Source organism: Euprymna scolopes, chromosome 36 (assembly GCF_053919585.1).
Source record: "Euprymna scolopes isolate OS-2025 chromosome 36, ASM5391958v1, whole genome shotgun sequence".
Classification (NCBI taxonomy): domain Eukaryota; kingdom Metazoa; phylum Mollusca; class Cephalopoda; order Sepiida; family Sepiolidae; genus Euprymna; species Euprymna scolopes.
This window is the reverse complement of record NC_136517.1, coordinates 45,735,913-45,757,135: the sequence shown is the minus strand read 5'-3', so window position 1 is coordinate 45,757,135 and position 21,223 is coordinate 45,735,913. Positions and strand designations below refer to the sequence as shown.

The 21,223-nt window shown below is 31.2% G+C and overlaps 1 protein-coding gene and 1 pseudogene across 36 annotated transcripts in view; both read right to left on the bottom strand.

Annotated features, from left to right (window-relative positions):
• Positions 1–21,223, bottom strand: part of LOC145260441 (serine/threonine-protein kinase BRSK2-like) — a 685,204-nt gene that overhangs the window by 19,721 nt on the left and 644,260 nt on the right. For 9 of the 36 annotated variants that reach the window (XM_080118487.1, XM_080118469.1, XM_080118480.1 and 6 more), the window contains one exon: positions 6,952–6,997. The exons of the other annotated variants lie outside the window; for them this stretch is intronic. In XM_080118487.1, the coding sequence (XP_079974613.1) occupies positions 6,952–6,997 (46 nt within the window). The remainder of the gene's footprint in view (positions 1–6,951; positions 6,998–21,223) is intronic. 36 annotated transcript variants of the gene reach the window in all.
• On the bottom strand, positions 10,698–10,815 carry LOC145260706 (5S ribosomal RNA; annotated as a pseudogene).

Below are 21,223 nucleotides of genomic sequence, written 5' to 3'. Positions count from 1 at the left end.
ACCAGATGAAAAAGCTCAATTATTCAAAAATGGAGAAGAGCTTAAATATAAGCAAATAAATTGAAACAAAATCTGCATATAAGGAAAAAGCAGAAATTTTATTATCTGACAAGGAATATTAACTTAAAAATTAAGTAATCTCTTTACACTGTGGAGTTTCGAAGAATGCCTACTACTCATCAAAGAAAATATAATAGCACAATATAATGATGAAATGCTATTTCAAGCATAAAATGAAATTGCAAAATATGAATACTAACATCTATTATATAGATCTCACCTGTCTGTTTAAATGTATGTATGTATGTATGTATGTCTTGCAAAATCTTTCGACAGAGGCGACGAATTTTCATGAGATTGGTATCATTTTGAAGCTCAACCCTTCGGACGACAAATATAGAAAAATTGGCGAAAAACATTAATTCCTTCATCCTCAACTGGGCAGTTTCCTACAGGGAGGGTCGTTTTTTTTTGTTTTTTTTTTGCTAATAATTTTTGTAAGTAATTTAACCCTCGCATTCATGCCGTTGGTTAAAAGGCATTATTTCAACCGCCTGTGACGTCACAACCACGGTAGGCACATCTGTAAGACAATTTGTTTTTTTCACCTCTTTTTTCCTCTGGCGTGTTATAGGTTCGTGCCTGCTTACTACTCCTAATTTTTTTTTTTTTTTTGCCCAATCAACACCCTTACACACACTTACACTTTCTTTTCCGCCTTTGCATCACGGGTTCGAGCCTGCCTGCTTATTACAACCTTTTTTTTTTTTTTTTTTTGCTTAATACACACCTCCAAACACCCGGGCAACCAGGCTACTCTAATATATAAAAGGCAAAATGTGTGTGTGTGTGTGTGTGTGTGTGTTTGGGGGGGGGTATTTGTATGCTTGCCAAAAAATTTCGACACATGCAACGGATCCTGACCAGATTGTTATGGTTTTGAAGCTCGGTCTTTCGGATGACAAATATCGAAAAATTGGCCCAAAACATTAATTCCTTCACCCTCAACTGGGTAGCTTTTTTATAAGGAGGTTTGTGCGTCAACATTTTTGCAAAGTCATCGTCTCGGTTGAATTGACTATATTTAATAACTTCCGGTCGCACCACGGACACATCGACTAAGACACGTTTTTTTTTTTTTTAAACCCTTTTTTTCTCCTTTGCATTATGGGTTTGAACATGCCTGCCTACTCCCACTTTTTTTTTTTTTTTTAAACCTCTTTCCACCTGGGCTGTGTACTGTTGTTTTGACCCCCCCCCACTACCACTTTTTTTTTTTGCACACATTCTCTCAGAGTTCCTTACTCCATCACCTACACACATCCGGGTAATGCCGGGCATCCCCGCTACTATCATTTTTTTTGTAAATTCCCAACCCCCGAGAGTTCCTTACTACACCACCTACACACACCCGAGCAACGCCGGGAACCTCTGCTAGTATTTGCATAAAAGAAAAAGTTTGTAAGACGAGTTAACCCATTTAACCATCTACAAAAGGGATGGTTTTTTAATTGAAACTGAGACTTCTGCCTTTTGATTTTCTTATTTCAAAAGGAATATATCTTTTTTTTAGAATATATATCCTTTCTGTTCATCAACTGTTCTTTAAATTTGTTTTTGGATCTTCTCTACCTTGGATTTCAATTTACCTCATCGGATTTACCTGTCTTGGATTTGCATCTGGGTATTACCAAATATAGATTTTAACCTACGGATTTCCATTGACTTCCCCTACCTATTTGATATTCCAGAACATTTTGTTGCTATAGCTACTCTCATTTGCTATGCAATTTCAAAATCTTTTTCTTTCATGCAAATATGTTTGTATTCATACTTTGCTGTTTCATTTTATACTTAAAATAGCATTTCATCATTATATTGTGCTATTATCTTTATTTTGGTGAAAAGTAGGCAGACTCTGAAACTCCACAGTGTAAGGGTTTCTTTATTATTAATTTCGTATTCCTTGTCGGCTAATAAATTTTTTTTTTTTTTTCCTTTTATGCAAATTTAAAATTTTTTATTTTCTAATATATATATATATATATATATATATATATATATATATATATATGTGTGTGTGTGTGTGTGTGAATGATGTTTTAAACCAATGCATTTCACATGAAAACATTATTACCTACTCATGTGTCATTGTTGAAATTAGTAATAAAATACAAAAATTATGAAAAATAATCCAGTACTAGATGTATTTTTAACAAAAATCATCCACAATTATGTTCTGACATTTTATGTTATGGTTAAAAAAAAATGGTGGCTCCTTAATTTAAGTAAAGGGAGATAAGTCAGTTTGTTATACTGAATTTGTTGCACAACTCTTCCACATTAAAATTTCATAAATTCGAGTTTTACTTGTAATTATGTTTTTACTGGATCATTTTTCGAATTTATACTAATTTCGACAATGACACATAAGTATGTAATAATGCTTTCACCTGAAATGTGTTGGTTTAAAACATCACTAATGTATAAAAGCCTCATCTTCTTTTTTTTTTAATTGTACTATTCAAAAAGTAATAATATGCCTTTTTTTTTTATGATGGTACGATTTTAAAGAGGAACCAATATTTGCATGTGTTTTTTTCAGTCAGTACAAAAATGTCACAAGATAAAAGAAACCATAGTAAAAAAAAAAAAGAAAAAAAAAGGAAGAAATAGATTCAACTAATACTACATCTCACAGAAAAACAGGGGTTCAACTATACAACAGAAGGAAGGGAATCACAAGAGAGTAAAAGTACAAAGACAATAGACTAGTACAAATAGACTAATATTAATTAAGTCGAAAATAGAAGAGAATCTAGTTTTGGTCATGTGACTACAGCTTTGGTCATGTGACTACTACGGTGAATTTCACTTACCAAATATGTAGAGGGAGGGGAAAAAATCAAACGAAATAAAATAATAAAAAAATAAATAAAATAAAGCAAGAACTAAAAAAAAATAAATTTACAAACAAATCAAGAAAGTGAAAAATTGCTGGAAAAGCTATATTTTGTGAGATGATAGAGGTGCTTTTTCTGTGGTTAGAATCTAAAGTCGACTACAGCAGGGAAAGAGCAAGATGTATTTTTAATGGGTCACATAAAAAAATAATAATATACTAAAAAATAATACTAAAACATAAAAAATCAAAATCATAAACATAAAATAATAACTTCTAATAAAAATAATAAATAATAAGATGAAGAATAATGAATTAAATGAAAGATTTAATAATAATAATAATAATAGAATAATAATAATATAATGCTAAAATAATAAATAATATTAAAATAATTAAATCAAGGATTTAATAATAATAATAATATAATGTTAAAAATAATAAATAATGATAAAATAATTAAATCAAGGATTTGATAATAATAATAATAATAATAATAATAATAATAATATAATGTTAAAAATAATAAATAATGATAAAATAATTAAATCAAGGATTTGATAATAATAATAATAATAATAATAATATAATGTTAAAAATAATAAATAATGATAAAATAATTAAATCAAGGATTTAATAATAATAATAATAATAATAATAATAATAATAATAATAATAATAATAATAATAATAATAATAATAAAAAGAAATAAATAAATGAGGGATCTTAGGATTCACTACGGTGTTGAATTTGCCACTGTCTGCATTTGGAGAGTTCAAACAAAGCGTTAAAATGATTGGTAGATGATTTGTTTATTTTAAATGAATCATTTGGTTCTTTTTTTTTTTTTTTTTTGGTCAATTTGGTAAAGATTTTTATGTTTCAAGTTCTTAAATCTCTGAATATCTATAGATTAATTCGTTTGATGGGCATATATATATTTTTTGTTAATAAATTACCTGCAAACGCAACATTCCACCTTCTCCTCCTCCTACTCCAATGATATGGGGGACACTTTAGTTATTGTCTCATAAGTAGGAGGTGTGATCCACAATGAGTTTCACACTCATCAAATTGTAACTCATGATATTTTTTTTCCGTGGATTATCACAAAGATAATATCTACACAAAACAATTCCTGAACTAAAGAGGACCATCACAACCAGAATCAATCCTATCCAAGTGTACTTGCAATGCAGAAATGCACATTTGGAGCTTATCATTGAACAACGGTAAAACAAAGACTGTTGGACATTCATAACTGAAACTTGGTTGATAAGCCAGGCATAGATTGAAGTTCATTTTTACCAAATATGGTTGGATTGCAGAGAGAATTGGGAATTCTATCACCCTATATTAAAGTCATAGATGGGATAATGAAATGTACTAATGTCATATAATGGGCCCAGCATAGGCAGACTGGCAGTTGTGGCTAGTACAATACATAGAATTAGGAATTGGAACTCATTTTTTTTTTTTTTAGATTGAGAGTTATTAGTGTAGGCAGGTTGTTTGTTTATAAAAAAAAAGTGTCATAACAAAATTAGAGGGATGGGTCGAACAGGCATAGCAATCATTGACATGGTGTAATGCAGAGTGCCACATCACTGAGCGATTTATAGAATGCGATTTTGGAGAAAGATTCATATGCCACATCTACTAGGCAGCCCCTTCTCGGGTGTAAAACTTGGCCTTTATGAATAGCCAACATTCCAAGGCTGGAAGTTTTTAAGCGGTTGTGTTTTCGCCCATTCTTGGGATTCATATTTATGACCATGTCCCAAATGCCACAATCCGCACCCAATGTAAGCTAAGCTTCCTGAACTTGAGGAAGTACTTCTTATCAGGAGGCTCTGATGGTTTGGGCAAGCATTTCGTGATTCACCAACTGATCTGATTCACAAGGCAATTACACCAACACCGCTACTGGAATGGCTCAAGAAGAATGGTGGTCAATTGAGAACATGGCATGCAACGGTCAAAACTGACTTGTAAGCTATGACTGGCCCCCGTGATTTTGCTGAGGTTTCAGCAGCGGACAGACCTGGATGGACTGTGTTGATTCACGATGCGTCAAATTCATTTGAAGCCGGCTCAAACCACCCAGGATGAATGCTGTCACAAGTACAAATACTAACTCTAACCCTAACTTCTACCCCTGAATCAGAATGAGCAAGAGAGTATTGGCAATTAAGTGGTGACTCCACACTCCTGAAAGCTCCCAAATGGGGGCTGGAAATTGGAATATAATATAGAGATCAGAAGACAAAACTAATCAAATAATCAAAAGAGTTAAAGATTACAGTTACATAAAGAGAGAGAGGAAAGAGAGAAAGAGATAGATTATAAAAATCAAATTTTACTAGAGAGATGATTGAAACTTGTTAAAAATAATTAATGGCATTTCTAACAATGGTGGAAATTAAAGCAAAATATATTTCTCTTCAATCTAAAACTAAAACTAATTTTTGTTATAACCTAAGTATCATGATTAACATAGAAAATAATATGAAAACAAGCCAAAGTGGACTTTGGGTTTATTTCTAGCAGCCTCATAACTCTTGCTCCTCTTATTTTGTCCTTTTCTCCTCATATTCCATGAGCGATGTTTCTGACCAAGGTAGAAAAAAAAATGTGTTTTCTGGGTTGGAATCTATCTTAAAAGTGGTAATTTGTTTTTTGGGGTTTTTAAAAAATTTTTTTTTTAGCTCTCTTACATCAAATGGCTTCTTGCCTTATCTCAAGCGATTGTTTTGTCTTTTAATCCTCATATTCCATGAGCGATGTTTCTAACAAAGGAGAAAAAAAAAATGCTGTTTTCTGGGTCAGGATCTATCCATCTAACACTTATTGTTCACTGATTTTTGACCTTGAAATATATTTCTTAGCTCCTTATATCAATTGGCTTCATACTGCGTCTGAAGCAGTTTCCATAAAACAAATGAACAAAGCAATTTAGCAATTGCTATGTTGAGGTCTTATTAATTCTGATTCTTTATAGGAAAAACGGACAATTCCATTTTCTTTATTTAAATACTCTCTCTCTCTCTCTCTCTCTCTCTCTCTCTCTCTCTCTCTCTATATATATATATATATATATATATATATATATATATATATATATATATATATATATATAAATAAGTAAATAAATAAAAGAGAATTTTTAGAAACTACTGGATCAAATATTTAACAAATTTTTGTCTGTATACCAGCAAGCCTACCCGGCGTTGCCCAGAGTAAAAGTTTAACATGTCTATTTTAACACTCTTATCTCTCTAGCCGTTTATCTATCTTCCTCTCTTTGACCCTCCCCCGTTTTACATTTTCTTTCTACCTACATTCTTCCTCTCCCGCCCAGTCTATTCCTTTCTAGCTGGACCTGCATGCACACATACAACGCTTCTTTATATAATCAAATTAAAAAAAAAAAAAAAATGCAACTCATTGAATAATGAGTTGCATTTTTTTTTTTTTTCAAATTACTACTAGACGACCCATCTAGCCCAGTTGACCGCCAGAGAATGAATATTTTTCTAAATTTTAGATATTATTCATCCGAGGGGAAATGCTGATAAAAAAAAAATATACCAACTTTGTGGTTGTTTGTTCTTTAGTTTTTTTACTTTTATTAACTGAACATACACACTGACATTTGCCCTTTATATAAGAGATTGTATACGTTCTGTGCACTGCATTTTTCGTTTTGAGTTGAGATGATTAAAAGGTGAGATAAACAAACACACCTGATTGCTCACTATTAAGAAAAGAAAAAGGATCATCACAATCATTAAGTTGGCTCTGTTGAACTCTCCATTTCCATTGCCTTGATAAATTTAGCCATATAACCTCACCCCACCCCCCAGATTAAACTCAGTCAAGCCCCCCCCCTGTCACCCTTAAAGATAGCACCCTCTAAAGGTTAAAAAAAGAAAAAAAAAAAAAAAAGTGCCTCTCCTTGGAACTGCTACCCCATTTATTGCCAACCAAAAACCTTTCCCTAACCGGATCCCCCTGTGGCTTCTATCAAACTGACAAAATCACATACCTTCCTCACCGCTAACTTCTTCTGAAGTCAAGGACCTTGCCTTTTCCTAGTGGGGTTACATTTGAAAATAAAATGAAGAGGTTACAAAAAGAAAATTATAGAAAAAGAAAATAGAAAGAAAGAAAGAAAGATATATAGAAATTTAAAAAAAAAACAAAAAGAAGAAAAGAAAGTGTGTTTCTCAAAATGTTGGTGATTAGCGGAGAAAATTCCTGATAACTTCCTTTACATTTCCAACTGAACAAAAGGCTATTTCTCAGGATTTATGAAATGTAGAAAAAAAAAAAAAAAAGAAAAAAAAGCATTTCTTAATCTTCATAATATATAATTTTTTTTTTATATTCACACAAGGACGAAAGGATTTTATTTTATTCAATTTTCATTTATCCAAAGACAAGAAACATTTTATTAAAAAAAAAATATCAGCGGACAAAAAGAACCTTTTTTTTTAATTGTAAACTCCACCGAGGGACAAAAGTTTCATTTTATTAAAAAAAAAAAAAAAAAAAAAAGTGTCCAAGTAGAAAAGGAATCTTTAATTAAAAAAAAAAAAAAAAAAAAAAAAAATTAAGGACAAATAACATTCCTTTCAAAGAAGGGCAAGTGAGGTGGGTAGCTTTTAATTTCTCATAATTCATAAAATGTAAAAAGAAAAAGTATTTCTTAATATTCATAATATAAATTTTTTTTTTATTATTTACTCATTAATTTATAGGAGGATAAAAATGAACCTTTTGATTTTTTACTATTAAAATTTTATCCAAAGATAAAATAGACATTTTATTTTTAGAAATTTATCTAAGGATAAAACAGACATTTTATTTTAAAAAATTTATTTGAAGACAAAAATAACCTTTTTTTGTAAACTCCACCCAGTGACAAAAGGTTCATTTTTATTTAAAAAAAAAAAAAAAAAAAAGTATCCAAGTAAAAAGGAACCTTTTAATAAAAAAAAAAAAAACTTCCAAAGACAAAAAATTTTTCTTTGAAAGAAAAGTATGTGGGGGAAAGAAGCGGGGGGGGGGGCTTTTATTTTTTTTTTAAACTCACTCATCCAAACACAAAATGAGTTCTTCCTGTTAAACTATAAAATTAACGACTTAAAAAAAAAAAAAAAAAAAAAAAAAAAAGAAAAGAAAGATTTTATGTTTTCCTTAGATCTTTATTTTGTTCGTATATTAAAGTAGAACTCCGAGATACGGTGGTCCTAGGATACGTTTTTTTTCCGTCTATGATGTGGAATACAATGTTTTTCTGGCCCCTGGTTATGGTATTTGCCCGTCTTACAGTGTTATTTATAATGTTATTTGATTATATGTATGTATATTATATACTGTGCTGTATTTTGTTACTGATTTTTAATAGAGTATCCTGGGATTCTACTGTATTTAAATATATTGATCATTTGATGTGGTGTCTAAATAAACGTGTAATATGCCTTCACTGCAATCATATTTGGTTTGGTTGTTTTATGGCATATCAACACTTTTTTTTTTGTTCAAATAACTGAATTTAGCAATTTTGGAAAAAAGTTTTATTTTTCAAGTTGTTTATATCTTCAAATATTTATTCACGGTATTTGGTTTGGTGGTTTTGTAGAGAAAAATTGATTTTATTTTTTGTTTCATACAACATAATTGAGTTTTGCAAAGTAAAAGAAATATTTTGAATATTTAGTGCATTTTAGGTCAGATAATCCAGTATCTTCAGAAGGCTCTGATCTGTTAGCACCAGTGTACAATTATAATTGATATTAGCTTGTGCTAGATTTAAAAAAAAAAAAAAGTGAGCGTTTAGGGCTTCTTCACTTGAGAGACATATTCCCATTCTGCCACTTCTAACAACTATATATATATATATATATATATATATATATATATATATACATACATATATATAGAAGGGTGCCTTAACGAAAAAAAAAGAAATTCATAAAGCTTACCGACATTTATGTACATGCTCTTGTGAACCTTAGGAGAGTAGAAAGTGGGCTCTAGGTGGGTAGAAAATAGACCTTAGGTGGGTAGAAAGTGGGCCTTAGGAGGGTATAAAATGGACCCGAGTTCTACCTACCTAAGTGGGCCTTACGTAGGTAGAAAATGGACCTTAGCAGGGCAGAAAATGGACTTTAGGAGAGTAGAAAATGAACCTTAGAAGGGTAAAAAATGGACTTTAGGAGGGTAGTAAATGAGCCTGGAGAGTAGAAAGTAGGTCTTAGGTAGATAGAAAATGGACATTAGGAGGGTAGAAAATGGATCTTAGGTAGATAGAAAATGGACCTGAGGAGGGTAGAAAATGGACCTTGGGAGGATAGAAAATGAACATGGAATGTGAGGACTAAAGAACAAAATAAAAGAAGCAAGGCTTACAAGGCTGCAGAAAATAGACCCAAGGTGCACTTTCTACTCTTTTATCTAAATTTATTGTCAGGTCAGGAGTGGATATTTAAACATCCAGTACTGACTCTGGAGATTTGAAACTTTGTAGCTCTATCGCAGGCCTAAGAAATCTTCTTCCACATACACAATATTCTGTTTGTTCCTTTTTCTTTGTATGTTATGACTTGAAAAAGGCCAAATATAATTTTTGAAGACCAAACTGCTTCAAAAAGGTCAAATTTGAAACATTTGGCTTTAAAAAGGCTAATCTGTCAACCCTAAACAAAATATGAGAGTGACCTCCTTTTGATGTAGCCTCGCTGCTGAATATCATAATAATATATGATCATTGTTGCCATAGTGTGACAAAGGAACTCGTAGTAATGTTGACATGCAGCAGTTCTTTACTGAAGAAAAAAGTCAGTGAAAGGTTATGTAAAAAAGGGAACATTCAAAAGAAACAGGGCAAAAAGAAAATTGTCTGCAAAGAGATGCTAGACTGAATTTCCCTGAATTACTCCACTTACCAATGATTTTAATCTGATAAGGCTTAGTGTCTTGCAAGGAGGAATCAAGTACTATTATTTTAAATCTTTGGTATGACTTGGGCAAGGATTGAACCCTAATCTTCTGGCCAACTGGTGAGCACTTGAAACATGATATCAAATGACCTGAGTAGCGTTTTGATTTTAAAATGGGTGTGTTTCTCAAGGTTCAAGGAGCATCACTCAATGGTCCCTTCTCCTCTAAAACATTCATGGCAAACACTCAACTAGCTACAACCACTATCGGCAGTTTCCCCTACTCTCTATCTGTGCCTACAACTAAACGGAAATTACATGAACAGAATTTTTTTTTCTCCAGAACTGCTCCTCTATGGAACACAATATCGTGAAGCTGCTTCCCAACTGACTATAACTTTGTCATTTTCAAGTTCAATGTAAACAAGTTCTTGATGAGCCGTCCTCTAAAATTAATTAACTTCTATTCAATTTCTACCATCACCGATCATCATAGCACTGTCTTACTTGAGACTCATTAACCCTTATCTTTGAGTGGCTCACTGGCCTTGATAAGTGGCGATAGTATAAATATATATAAGTTGATAAGGTATTATAGTATATATAAAAAACTATTTCTTTGTTGTTTTTTTTATAATGAATAGAATTTAAAGAATTCACTGATCGATCAATGTTTCCGTTCAGTCTCAAGAGACAATGGACACCCTCTGTAAGGGCAGCTGTGCATGTAACTGTGAGGCATGGATTGCGCAATCCCAACCACACCTCTCCTGAAGCTGCACTGCTTGAGTCCAGTGGCAAGGAAGAGTTCTAGATGACTGGAAACACTGTCGAGATAAGCGGAGAGCGCATACAGCACCTGGAATTCTCAAATGGTCACCCATTTTAGTACTGACCAGGCTCAATGTTGCTTAACTTTGGTGATCTAATGGGAACCGATGTGTTAATGTGATTATGCTGTATAAATCAGTTTTTTTTTTTTGTTTGTTAAAAGTGATACATGATGAAAAAGGGCCGAAAAGAAGAAGAAAACATCTTTATGTCATAAGCGATCGTCAAAAGAAAAAATCTCTACATAATATTTGGATTATTTAGACAACCGATCTCATCTTGGCTGCTATTTGAACGATGTTTCAACTGACAAAATCTCTGAACTTCTTCAGTTGCATCATGTTGAACTTGGGAATTTTCATGTTGAACTTAGGAACCTCGAATCGAAATTTCAGATTAAACCTTTTATTCAATCCATGGGAGTAGATTGTTCTTGAGTAGACGGCTTAAATGTATCGCCCGTAACGAAAATTGAAACTTCAACCACCAGAAGATTATCACCATTCCCCCCCCCAATCCCCATCGATTAAATAAGAGTTTTAGTTCAAAATTCTGTACAGAAGTTTGGGCATAAAGATTAAAAAATTCGACAAGATGCATCTGAAGAAGGTCAGAAGTTACCTCGTCCAAAAGGTTGTGTGAATAATGCTATTGAGAACAGTAGTCTGAAATAATCTAAATTATCAATCCTCATCTAAAAACATTCTGAAACTCTTTATAATGATAAAGATTTTGATATTTTTTTTGTTTTTACTTTGTACCATTTGTTTTATTATTATTATTATTTTATATTAAAAAAAAAAAATTTTTTTAATATGGTTGGACTTAGCTAATTTTCTGACTCTTAACTTCAAAAGTGAGGAATTTACCCCAGAATCTGACTCCACATTTCTGATTACCAGGTCTAAAAGACAGGCGAGAAATTATTCTTTGCTTTCATAAACCACGAAGAAACACCTTGTAATAAATTGTAAGAAATTAGGAGAAAGAAACACAGGAAAGTTTTCTCCAAACACCAAACACTTGTTTTCTAAAATAAAATCCCAAATTGATCAAGTGTACAATTAACTTGGTTTTGTGACTTTCCGAATAAATTAACATGCATAGAAGCTAAATAATTATTTGTCAGGACACATATTTAAGATCATAGTAAAACTACCCGACGTTGTCTGGGAATGAATAAGGACCCCTGTATACTCCTGCTCACAGCCTTAATCCTTTAATCCTTTAATCGATTAAGTTTACAGTTATAAGTTACAAAATATTATACACACGCACACACACCTTATTTACCCCCTCCCCTTGTCTAATTGTTTTTTTTTTTTTGTAGCATTGAATTAGACTAAAGGAAAAAAATATTTTTGAAGTGTCTTTTAATTTCCTTCTATTATCACACTTTTTCTTCTTTAATAATATATGCTGAAATTATATTAAAAAAATACCTCAACAATTAATAATAATGGCATTGCGCCCAGTATTATTCAAATGTTTAATATATATTAAGGCAATCATGAAGGGAAGACGTATTCTTTCGCAATTCATTTTATATTAAAAAAAAAGACCAAGGAGAAAAGGAAAATGGATAGCTTTTATTTTTTAGTCGCTATCCATTTTCTTTTTCTCCTTGGTCTTTTTATTTATTTATTTTTTTTGATATAAAATGAATTCCGAAGGAATATGTTTTCCCTTCATGATTGCCTTAATAAAGTTTTGTACCCCCAAGAAAATCATGAAATATATATATATATATATATATATATATATATATATATATATATATATATATATATATATCGGAAGTAAACATTCCAAACCAAAGATGTACTTATATTATTTTATCATTAGTACAAAAACAAACATAAATAATACAAAATTAAAAAAATTAATGGTTTAAAGCTGAACAAGTGAAGAATCTCGTTCAATAAGCAAACATATTTATTAAAATTAAATAATATGAGTATGATATAAATACATCTTTGGTTTAGCATGTTTACTTCTGATATATATGCCCTGAAAATGTAAATTCATTTTTATTGAGCTTAATTAATTGTGACAATTTGGAAAAAAATTTTTTATTGAACATGTACATTAAAACTATATATTTTTATAATGTTTTTCAATTATATTTCACTCTTTGTGTATACCAATCCTGTGTGTGTGTGTGTGTGTGTGTGTGTATATATATATATATATATATATATATATATATATATATATATATATATATATATATATATATACACACACACACACACACAATCCCTAAATGTAGGGGGATAATGTGTATGTAGGGGAAGAAAATCATGCTTATGTAATGAAAGGCAACTCTTCGAGGTTTCAGGGGAGCTAATTAATATTGAGTAATAAAATTGTCATCCAAAAAATAACAAAGATATTACAATATATCTATATATATATATATAAAGCTGAACGTCTGTGTGTGTCTGGTCACGAATAGGATCCTATATGGTTGACTATTTTAAAAAACTGATTACATATAATGATAGAAGATGTATCGAGACACAGGAATGGGTATGTTTGATCTGGCAGAATGGTGGTTCATTAAGATTGTGGAGTCCACAAAGTATAGAAAAAAAAAAAAAAAAAACGTTTACAAGTGTTTTTGATATAGATGTACATAATAATACTTTGAAAAGTATGTTTTAACTAAATAGGGATGGTATAATAAAATTGTGGGGTCTGCGTTTGCGCCTGGCCTCTATAGAATGGAATTAGGCACAAACTTTAATAAAGACTTTTCATATCTATCTGCGTAAGTATACTTTGATAATTATGTTTCAGTTTGAAGAAATATGGTATAATAAAATTATGGGGTGTTCATTCGCGCTTGACCTCCATAGAATGGAAATATGTCACAAAGTTTAATAAGGTTTTTTAATATAGGTCCACAGAATATTGTGATAAGTGTTTCAGTGTGAACAGGTATGGTATAATAAATTATGGGGTCTATCTATTTTATTTTTACTTTCATCATGTTTTGCTTTGCTTTTGATACCCCCAAATTCGAAGCTATCTCTTTACAACCCTTCCTTTTCATAACCTATCATACTTTCATAAATCAGAGTCCATTTTCTGTAGGCTGTTTTTGAACCCAGTCAACGACGGGTACTTTTGCTAGTATATATATACACACACACATTTAACAGTTTCGCTTCACTGACATGTTTTGATTTGTAGTTATTAATAACTAAGATCGCGTCAGGCAAAAAGTTTGTCTTTTCATTTTAGGTGTTCATAATGAAAAGCTAAATGAATACCTAAATGAAAAGACATTTTTTTTTTTTTTGCGTGACGAGATTTAATTAATAACTACACGATCGAAACGAAAAATTCAAAGTAAAGAATCTTTTCACACTTTCATATCAGCAGATTATAATGCACAAAAACACATTTGCTATTCAAAACTAATTTATTATTACAACTTTTTGTACATAATTAATAATTGTGTCCTTAAAATACTGAAATATTTGTCCCTTTAAAAGTATATTTAACATTTTTATACCATTACTAGCAGGTAAACCCGACGTTGCCCGGGATTGAATGAGGATCAACAAATGTTTTACACTTCCAATACTTTTACTGTCATCGAAATTGGTGAAATCACCCATTTTTCAATCAAATTGATCGATTGCCTGCTTTAGTCAGGAACCCACCATGGTGCACTAGGAGGAAGTTTCACATGCCTCTCTGCAGTAACAATTCACAATACATTGAATCTACATTGCACTGTACTGTTGATTTTATCAAATTAGTTTTATATAATGGCTTGAATTAAAGTTTAAAATGCAATTGTGTTCTAAACAGAAACATTAATTTCAAATGTGCCCCCGTCATATCAAAGAACCTACTGTTGATTGTATGCGTATGTATTACAAGGGAGTAATCACTTATAAAGGCCCAAATGTCACTCAAGGATAAGGGTTAATGAATGTAAGGTGGTAGTGTGGTAATCATTAATGGTGTAAATTGGGTAAAATTTGATTATTTAAGGGGACAGTTCAACAAGAACTTGTTTACATTAGACTTGAAGATTAGCATGCTGTACTCTGCCAGGAAGCAGGCCAATGGAATAGTGTTCCACACGCGGACAGTTCTTGGAAAGAAACTTTGTTCATGGAATCTAGGCACAGATAGAGAGTGGTGGACATTGTTGATAGCGGTTGTAGCTAGTCGAATGTTTTTGTGAAAGTTTGGAAAGGATTATTCAGACTATTGTTCTTATCTTGATTGTTATTATCACAGCCTATAACCTCCGACCTTTTTCAAGTGCATCTTTAAAAGAGTATTTAAAATTTTAATATTTTATATTAAAATTTTATTATATATCACATCATTTTATACTCACTTACATTTTTTAATAATTAAGTATAATCATTCATATTATTTGGATTCTTTCGACTACGGTTCTCATCTTAAGTGTAAATTCAGTTGTAAGTTACACTCTTCTGGAGGTTGAAAGTTCAATCCTCAGCATGGGCAACACTTAAAATACAATTCCGAATTACTTAGGACCAAGTCATGACTGAGAAAACAAGAGCATGTTACTTCCATGGATTAAATAAAGCGTCCTGTTTGAAATGCTGTGCAGATTCCCAATTTGACATAATAAACCCGAAGAAAGTCAAGGTTTACATCGATCGAAACGTTATAGTAACATTCAAGATGAGATCAGTAGTCTGAAGAATATGAATAATCAATCCTCATCTAAAAAAATTCAGAAAAATAAGTATAATTTCATCTATTTAAAATATTTGATAACATTTATGACATTGACTTGAAAGTTCATAGATTGACTCGATTTTTGATTTTTTGCATGACTTGTACTTGTGATGGTATTCACCTGGCATGGGTTGAGCTGGCTCCAAGTGAATTTGCAGCATCACAAGTTAAGGCAGTCCATTCAGGTCTGTATGCTGTCTTTAACATACTTCAGCCATTTGCGATTCCATCATCGCATACCGAAGATGCAAGGACCAGTCATAACTTCCAAGTCAGCTCTGACCATTGTGAGCCATGTCCTCGGTTGAGCACCAATTTTCCTGCACCATCCGATTTAGTGGTGTTGGTGCTATTGCCTTGTAACTCAGGTCAGTTGGTGGATGACAAAGTGCGTGCCCAAACCATCAGAGCCTCCTGATAAGAAGTACTTCCTCAAGTTTGGGAAGCTTACACTGTGCATGGATTGTGGCATTTGGAACATGGTTGGAGATACGAATTCCAAGAATGCGCTGAAAACACCGCCGATCGAAGACTTCCAACCTTTGGATGTCAGTTTCTCGTAGAGGCCAGGTTTTGCACTCATAGAGAAGGAATTGCATGCATCCATTTCAACTGCACACCAGCTAAAGTAATATCTGACGGTTCAAGGAATACTTCCATAAACAGCTGAAGAGATTTCTCTTGAAAAATGGGACAAAATTACGATTGTGATATTATCAATTATCAACAGAAAAAAAGGGGCTGCCAAGGACATTCATACTGACATTGACATTAGCAAAAATCTTTTTTTCTACTTGTCTGACGAACAGAATACCACATATGGGATACAATATAATGATCAACAGAGAATTGGCTCTATAGTAATAAATATGAAATCTGCATAAATTAAAATATCATATTCATGACCGGGCAACGCCAAGTGGCTCGCTAATATTAGTGTTAGGATAATTAATTGGAATCGGAAAAATCGGAGCTTTTTGAGGTATCGGAATCGGTATCAGAAAAATTTGCGCCTTTTTCCAATGCCAAAACTGATTCTTTTAATTATCTTTATTTGATTTTGGTTTAAGAAACATCTTCCACTGCTTGTAGTAATAAGGAAATGATAAATATTTATTGATTTTAAACTTCCAGTAAGACTAAAATCTCTAGATCATCCCCTTACAAGTGTGTTTTTACGTTTGAGAAAATATATGCACGTTTAAGATGTGTTTTCATAGTAATCGGGACAAAATAACACTTTTATAGTTAAATATTTAGAGATTTATAAAGAATCGGAATCGGTAATTGTATCAGAATCGGAAAAAATATTGGAATCGTCTCATCACTAGCTAATATATATTTTTATTTATTTATGATATTAAGAACGTTTTAGAAATTTAGTATTACATAGTAAAAGGGGAGAAAAAAAAGGTTTTAATATTTTTTTGTCTGATACAAAAAAAAAAAATGCTCTATGAGCAAAATACACTATCTTGTTAAAATTTCATAATATTTACACATTACAGACATTTTTCTTTCATTTACATGCGTAACAGTAAATAGATTTTAACTTTTTTTTTATCACATTCTGTTTACATCATCAATTGTAACATTTACCAATGTTTGTTATTTAATATTAATTACTATATAAAGTGAACCCTAAATACTCATACTATATAATTATTCTTGCTGCTCAACTTTTGGAGGAGTGTTCAGTTTATTATGCAAGCTGAATATAAGATGATCGTTTCCTGCTAGAAATTCCAAAAAGCTGCTTTGTAAAAATTAATTTGGCTAAAGACCGGTTCAAAAATAAAGTAGGAAACCTGTTTTACATTAAACATGTGCAGAAAACTGAACCCCCTGCTAAAAATTGAATTTAATATTTTTTGTTAATTTTATTTTATTTTTTCTTTTAAATTTGAAAAGTTGGTGCTTAGTCGATAAACTAATCTTTTATTTATTTTTTTAATTAAATAACAAAGTTCGTTTCTTATGCAAAATATGAACCATGCTATCATTGGAATCGTCTGAGCGCTTTACAGAAAATGCCAGAAAGTACCAAAAAAATTTTTCATTTTTTTTTGTGCAAAGACTGGTAATTTTTTTTCAATGAAAAATATATTATTTCTGTCTGTATGAACATAATTCAATGAAATATTAGTTGAAAATATTTTCTTCAATGAAAAATATATCATTTTTGTCTGTACGACCATGATTCAATGAAATATTAGTTGAAAATATTTTCTTCAATGAAAAATATATTATTTCGGTCTGTACGACCATGATTCAATGAAATATTAGTTGAAAATATTTTTTTCAATGAAAAATATATTATTTCTGTCTGTACGACCATGATTCAATGAAATATTAGTTGAAAATACTTTTTTCAATGAAAAATATATTATTTCGGTCTGTACGACCATGATTCAATGAAATATTAGTTGAAAATATTTTTTTCAATGAAAAATATATTATTTCTGTCTGTACGACCATGATTCAATGAAATATTAGTTGAAAATACTTTTTTCAATGAAAAATATATCATTTCGGTCTGTACGACCATGATTCAATGAAATATTAGTTGAAAATATTTTTTTCAACAAAAAATATATTATTTTCTGTTATAACAAAGATAATTTAAAGAAAAATTAACTGAAAAAAAATTTTTTTTTATTGTTAAAAAGAACATTCAATGAACATAAACGATTATGATTGACCAGATGAAACCAGCACCCTATTTTTAATTCTAAGAATGTATGTATATATACAGGGTGTTCCAAAAGTCTTGGGCACATTAAGCAGATATGAGGACTTGAAATGTGCCCAAGACTTTTGGAACACCCTGTATATGTATATATATATGTGTGTGTGTGTGTGTGTGTGTGTGTGTGTAGGTGTGTTTTTCTTTTTAAACCCCAAAACAATTGAAAATTTTTATGAAACTTAAAAAAAAAAAATTGAAATTCAATGGATTAGAATTGACTAATCATTCTCATTGACTGCTGCAATTTCATTAGCTCAGTGTTTCGGCATATGGTGTTTTCTGTAAACTGCTCGGACAATTCCAATTATAGCAGGGTCCTTATATAAGTATTCTTAGAGAGGCGTTTGTCTGAAGGTCAAAGTAAGAGTTAGTGTTTAGTCCCATGATTCGTTTCTCTAACAACTACTATAGGTAATGAAAATGTATTTATTTAGAACAGTGATTCCCAATAAGTGTGCCACAGAATGATACTGGTGTTCCAAAAAGAAATAATAGCGAGAAGCCATTTAATTTCGTTTTGCTTAATAAAGACATTTAATTTCTTAATCATGATGGCATAGTTAGATTCATTAGTCATCAACCTTTCCAATTTTGAGTTATGTAAAGATGGAAAATTAGCGAGCCTTTCCAGTGGTCGTGGTCTCAAATTGAAGTACACACAACTGATATTGGATGCTCTTTGGATTTCTGCTATAGAAAAATATCCAACTCTAAGTAAGAAAAAACCATCAAAATCTTACTGCAATTCTCAATTTCTTGCCTATGTGAACTGGAATTTTCTTACCTAAACGACATTAAAAATAAAAAAAAAATCATGAAAGACACATTCTTAACTGTACTGCAATATTTTGTATTGAAGAAAAAAGTGTTTCTCTCTTATATTCGCCCATATATTGCAGCAGAAGTTACGAAACACCAGGCACAACTGTCCTACTGATATTCACCATTATCATTGTATACCAGATATTAAGTGAATTTAAAGCTTTTGTTACGTTAAAAAACAAGCAGTGTGAAGCTGGTAAATTAAGATTGCCGCCAAAAATATGTTGTCTTTGGAGCATCAATGATGACTCAAAAGTCCAGAAATAAACAAAATACTAATAGAAATCCACCCAATAAGTGTCACTATGACCCTGATTGGGTGGGTTTCTATCAGTATTTTATTCATTTCGAACAACATTAAAAGTTATATATAAAAAAAAACGTGAAAAATTTTAAAATATTGAAGAAAAGTTAAAAGTGAGTCTCTCTCAAAATTCATCCACATATCGCAGCAGTAGTTAAGAAACACCAGGCACAACTGTTCCAATGAAATTTACCATTATTATTCTATACCGGATATTGAATACAAGATATGCTGATTTACGTGATTAAAAATTCTCCTGATACAGTCTTGTTTTTTTTTTTTATGATTTTATTGCAAAAAGGCTTTGAGTAGAAAATATTTATATTTCATAAGGTGTGCTGCAAAAAATGTTAAAAACTCAACAGTGAATCGCCATGTCAAAAAGGTTGGGAACATTGGTTTAGCTTTTGAATTCTTTCAAACAAACCAATTTTGCCTGATTGAAAAGAATTTCCTTTGGCTTCCAAATGATTCAAAAATTGGTATGAATGGGAAAGTCACAAAATCAGATCATCAAAAATTCACATTTTTATCATTTTTATGTACACCATAAAAGAGAGAGAGAGAGAGAGAGAGAGAGAGAGAGAGAGAGAGAGAGAGAGAGAGAGAGAGAGAGAGAGAAAGAGAGAGAGAGAGAGAGAGAGAAACAAAATAGCATTGTCACCACAAAAAATCGAAATACCATAGACCTTTTGGGTAACTTAAGAATTTTAAAAGAAATTTAAATACCAAAATATTTCAAAGAAATTTGTTTTTGAGAAAAAAAACAAAAAAAGAAATGTAAAAAAAAAGAAAAAAAGAAGGAAAACAACAAAAAATACAAAACAAAAAATAACAGAGAACTTCAAAAGGCATTTTGTATTGGTAAAAAAAAAATGAAGAAAAAGAGGGATGACAAGAGATAAGAATAAAATAAACTTTGAACAGGACTGTTTGTGCTACGGGATAAGGAAAGACTAACCCATCACTGGAAACTGACACAGGAGGATGAAGCTACAAATAAGAAATGGGACATGGTCGGAATGTTGGGTCCCATGCAAGTCGCTAAATGGCAATATCTTAAATACAGATTTGAAACTATAGATTTCTCAAAGATTTGATCTAAAGAATGTGATTCACAGTTGACTTTACTGCAAACTGTTCTTATATGCTGGTTTCATGCTGGACATGACCAAAATGTGTAACGATTGCTAGATCAATAATAAAGTCAACAATTGAATACATTCTTCACGTCAAGTTTGAGACAGACAAAGGTGACGCCGAAGGAGGACAAGGAGTCTACTACAGTAGGGATCAAGGGTACTGATCCAGAACCTGGGCCAAGGTTGCATCAGCATCTTCCGGCAGTTTATGCTAAACTGCTGAAAAAACAGCTAGAAAAAGGTCAACGTGATTAACCAATCAGTAATCAGCTGTCATCAGACGACAAAATTGTTTTCATTAATAGGTAATAAACAAAAAAAAAAAGAGACATTTTTCTGATACTTTCTCTAAAAGAAGAAAAAAAAAATGTTTTCAATCATAATTGTTTTGATGTTTTTGTCTTAAATTATTTTTTCGAAACATTTGTTGAAAAAAAAAAATTTTTTTTAAAAATATACTTCTCTTGAAAACATAATTAATTACTCCTGTAATTAAACTCTGGGCAAATAGCATTTTTTTATGCTAAAGTTTTCTTTTCTGCGTTTTGAATTTGTCGTCTGGCAGTGTTCACATTGGTCTTTTCTTGCCACTAACTGTAAACTGTCGGAAGATGCTAATGTGAACATGAGTCAGATTCTTGAGACAGTGCATTCCCATTAGGATTTTAAAAAAGATATATATATATATATATATATATATATATATATATATATATATACACACACATGTGATGCAATTTTTAATTAAACCATGCTCATGCTGAGAGAAGGCAAGTACAAATATT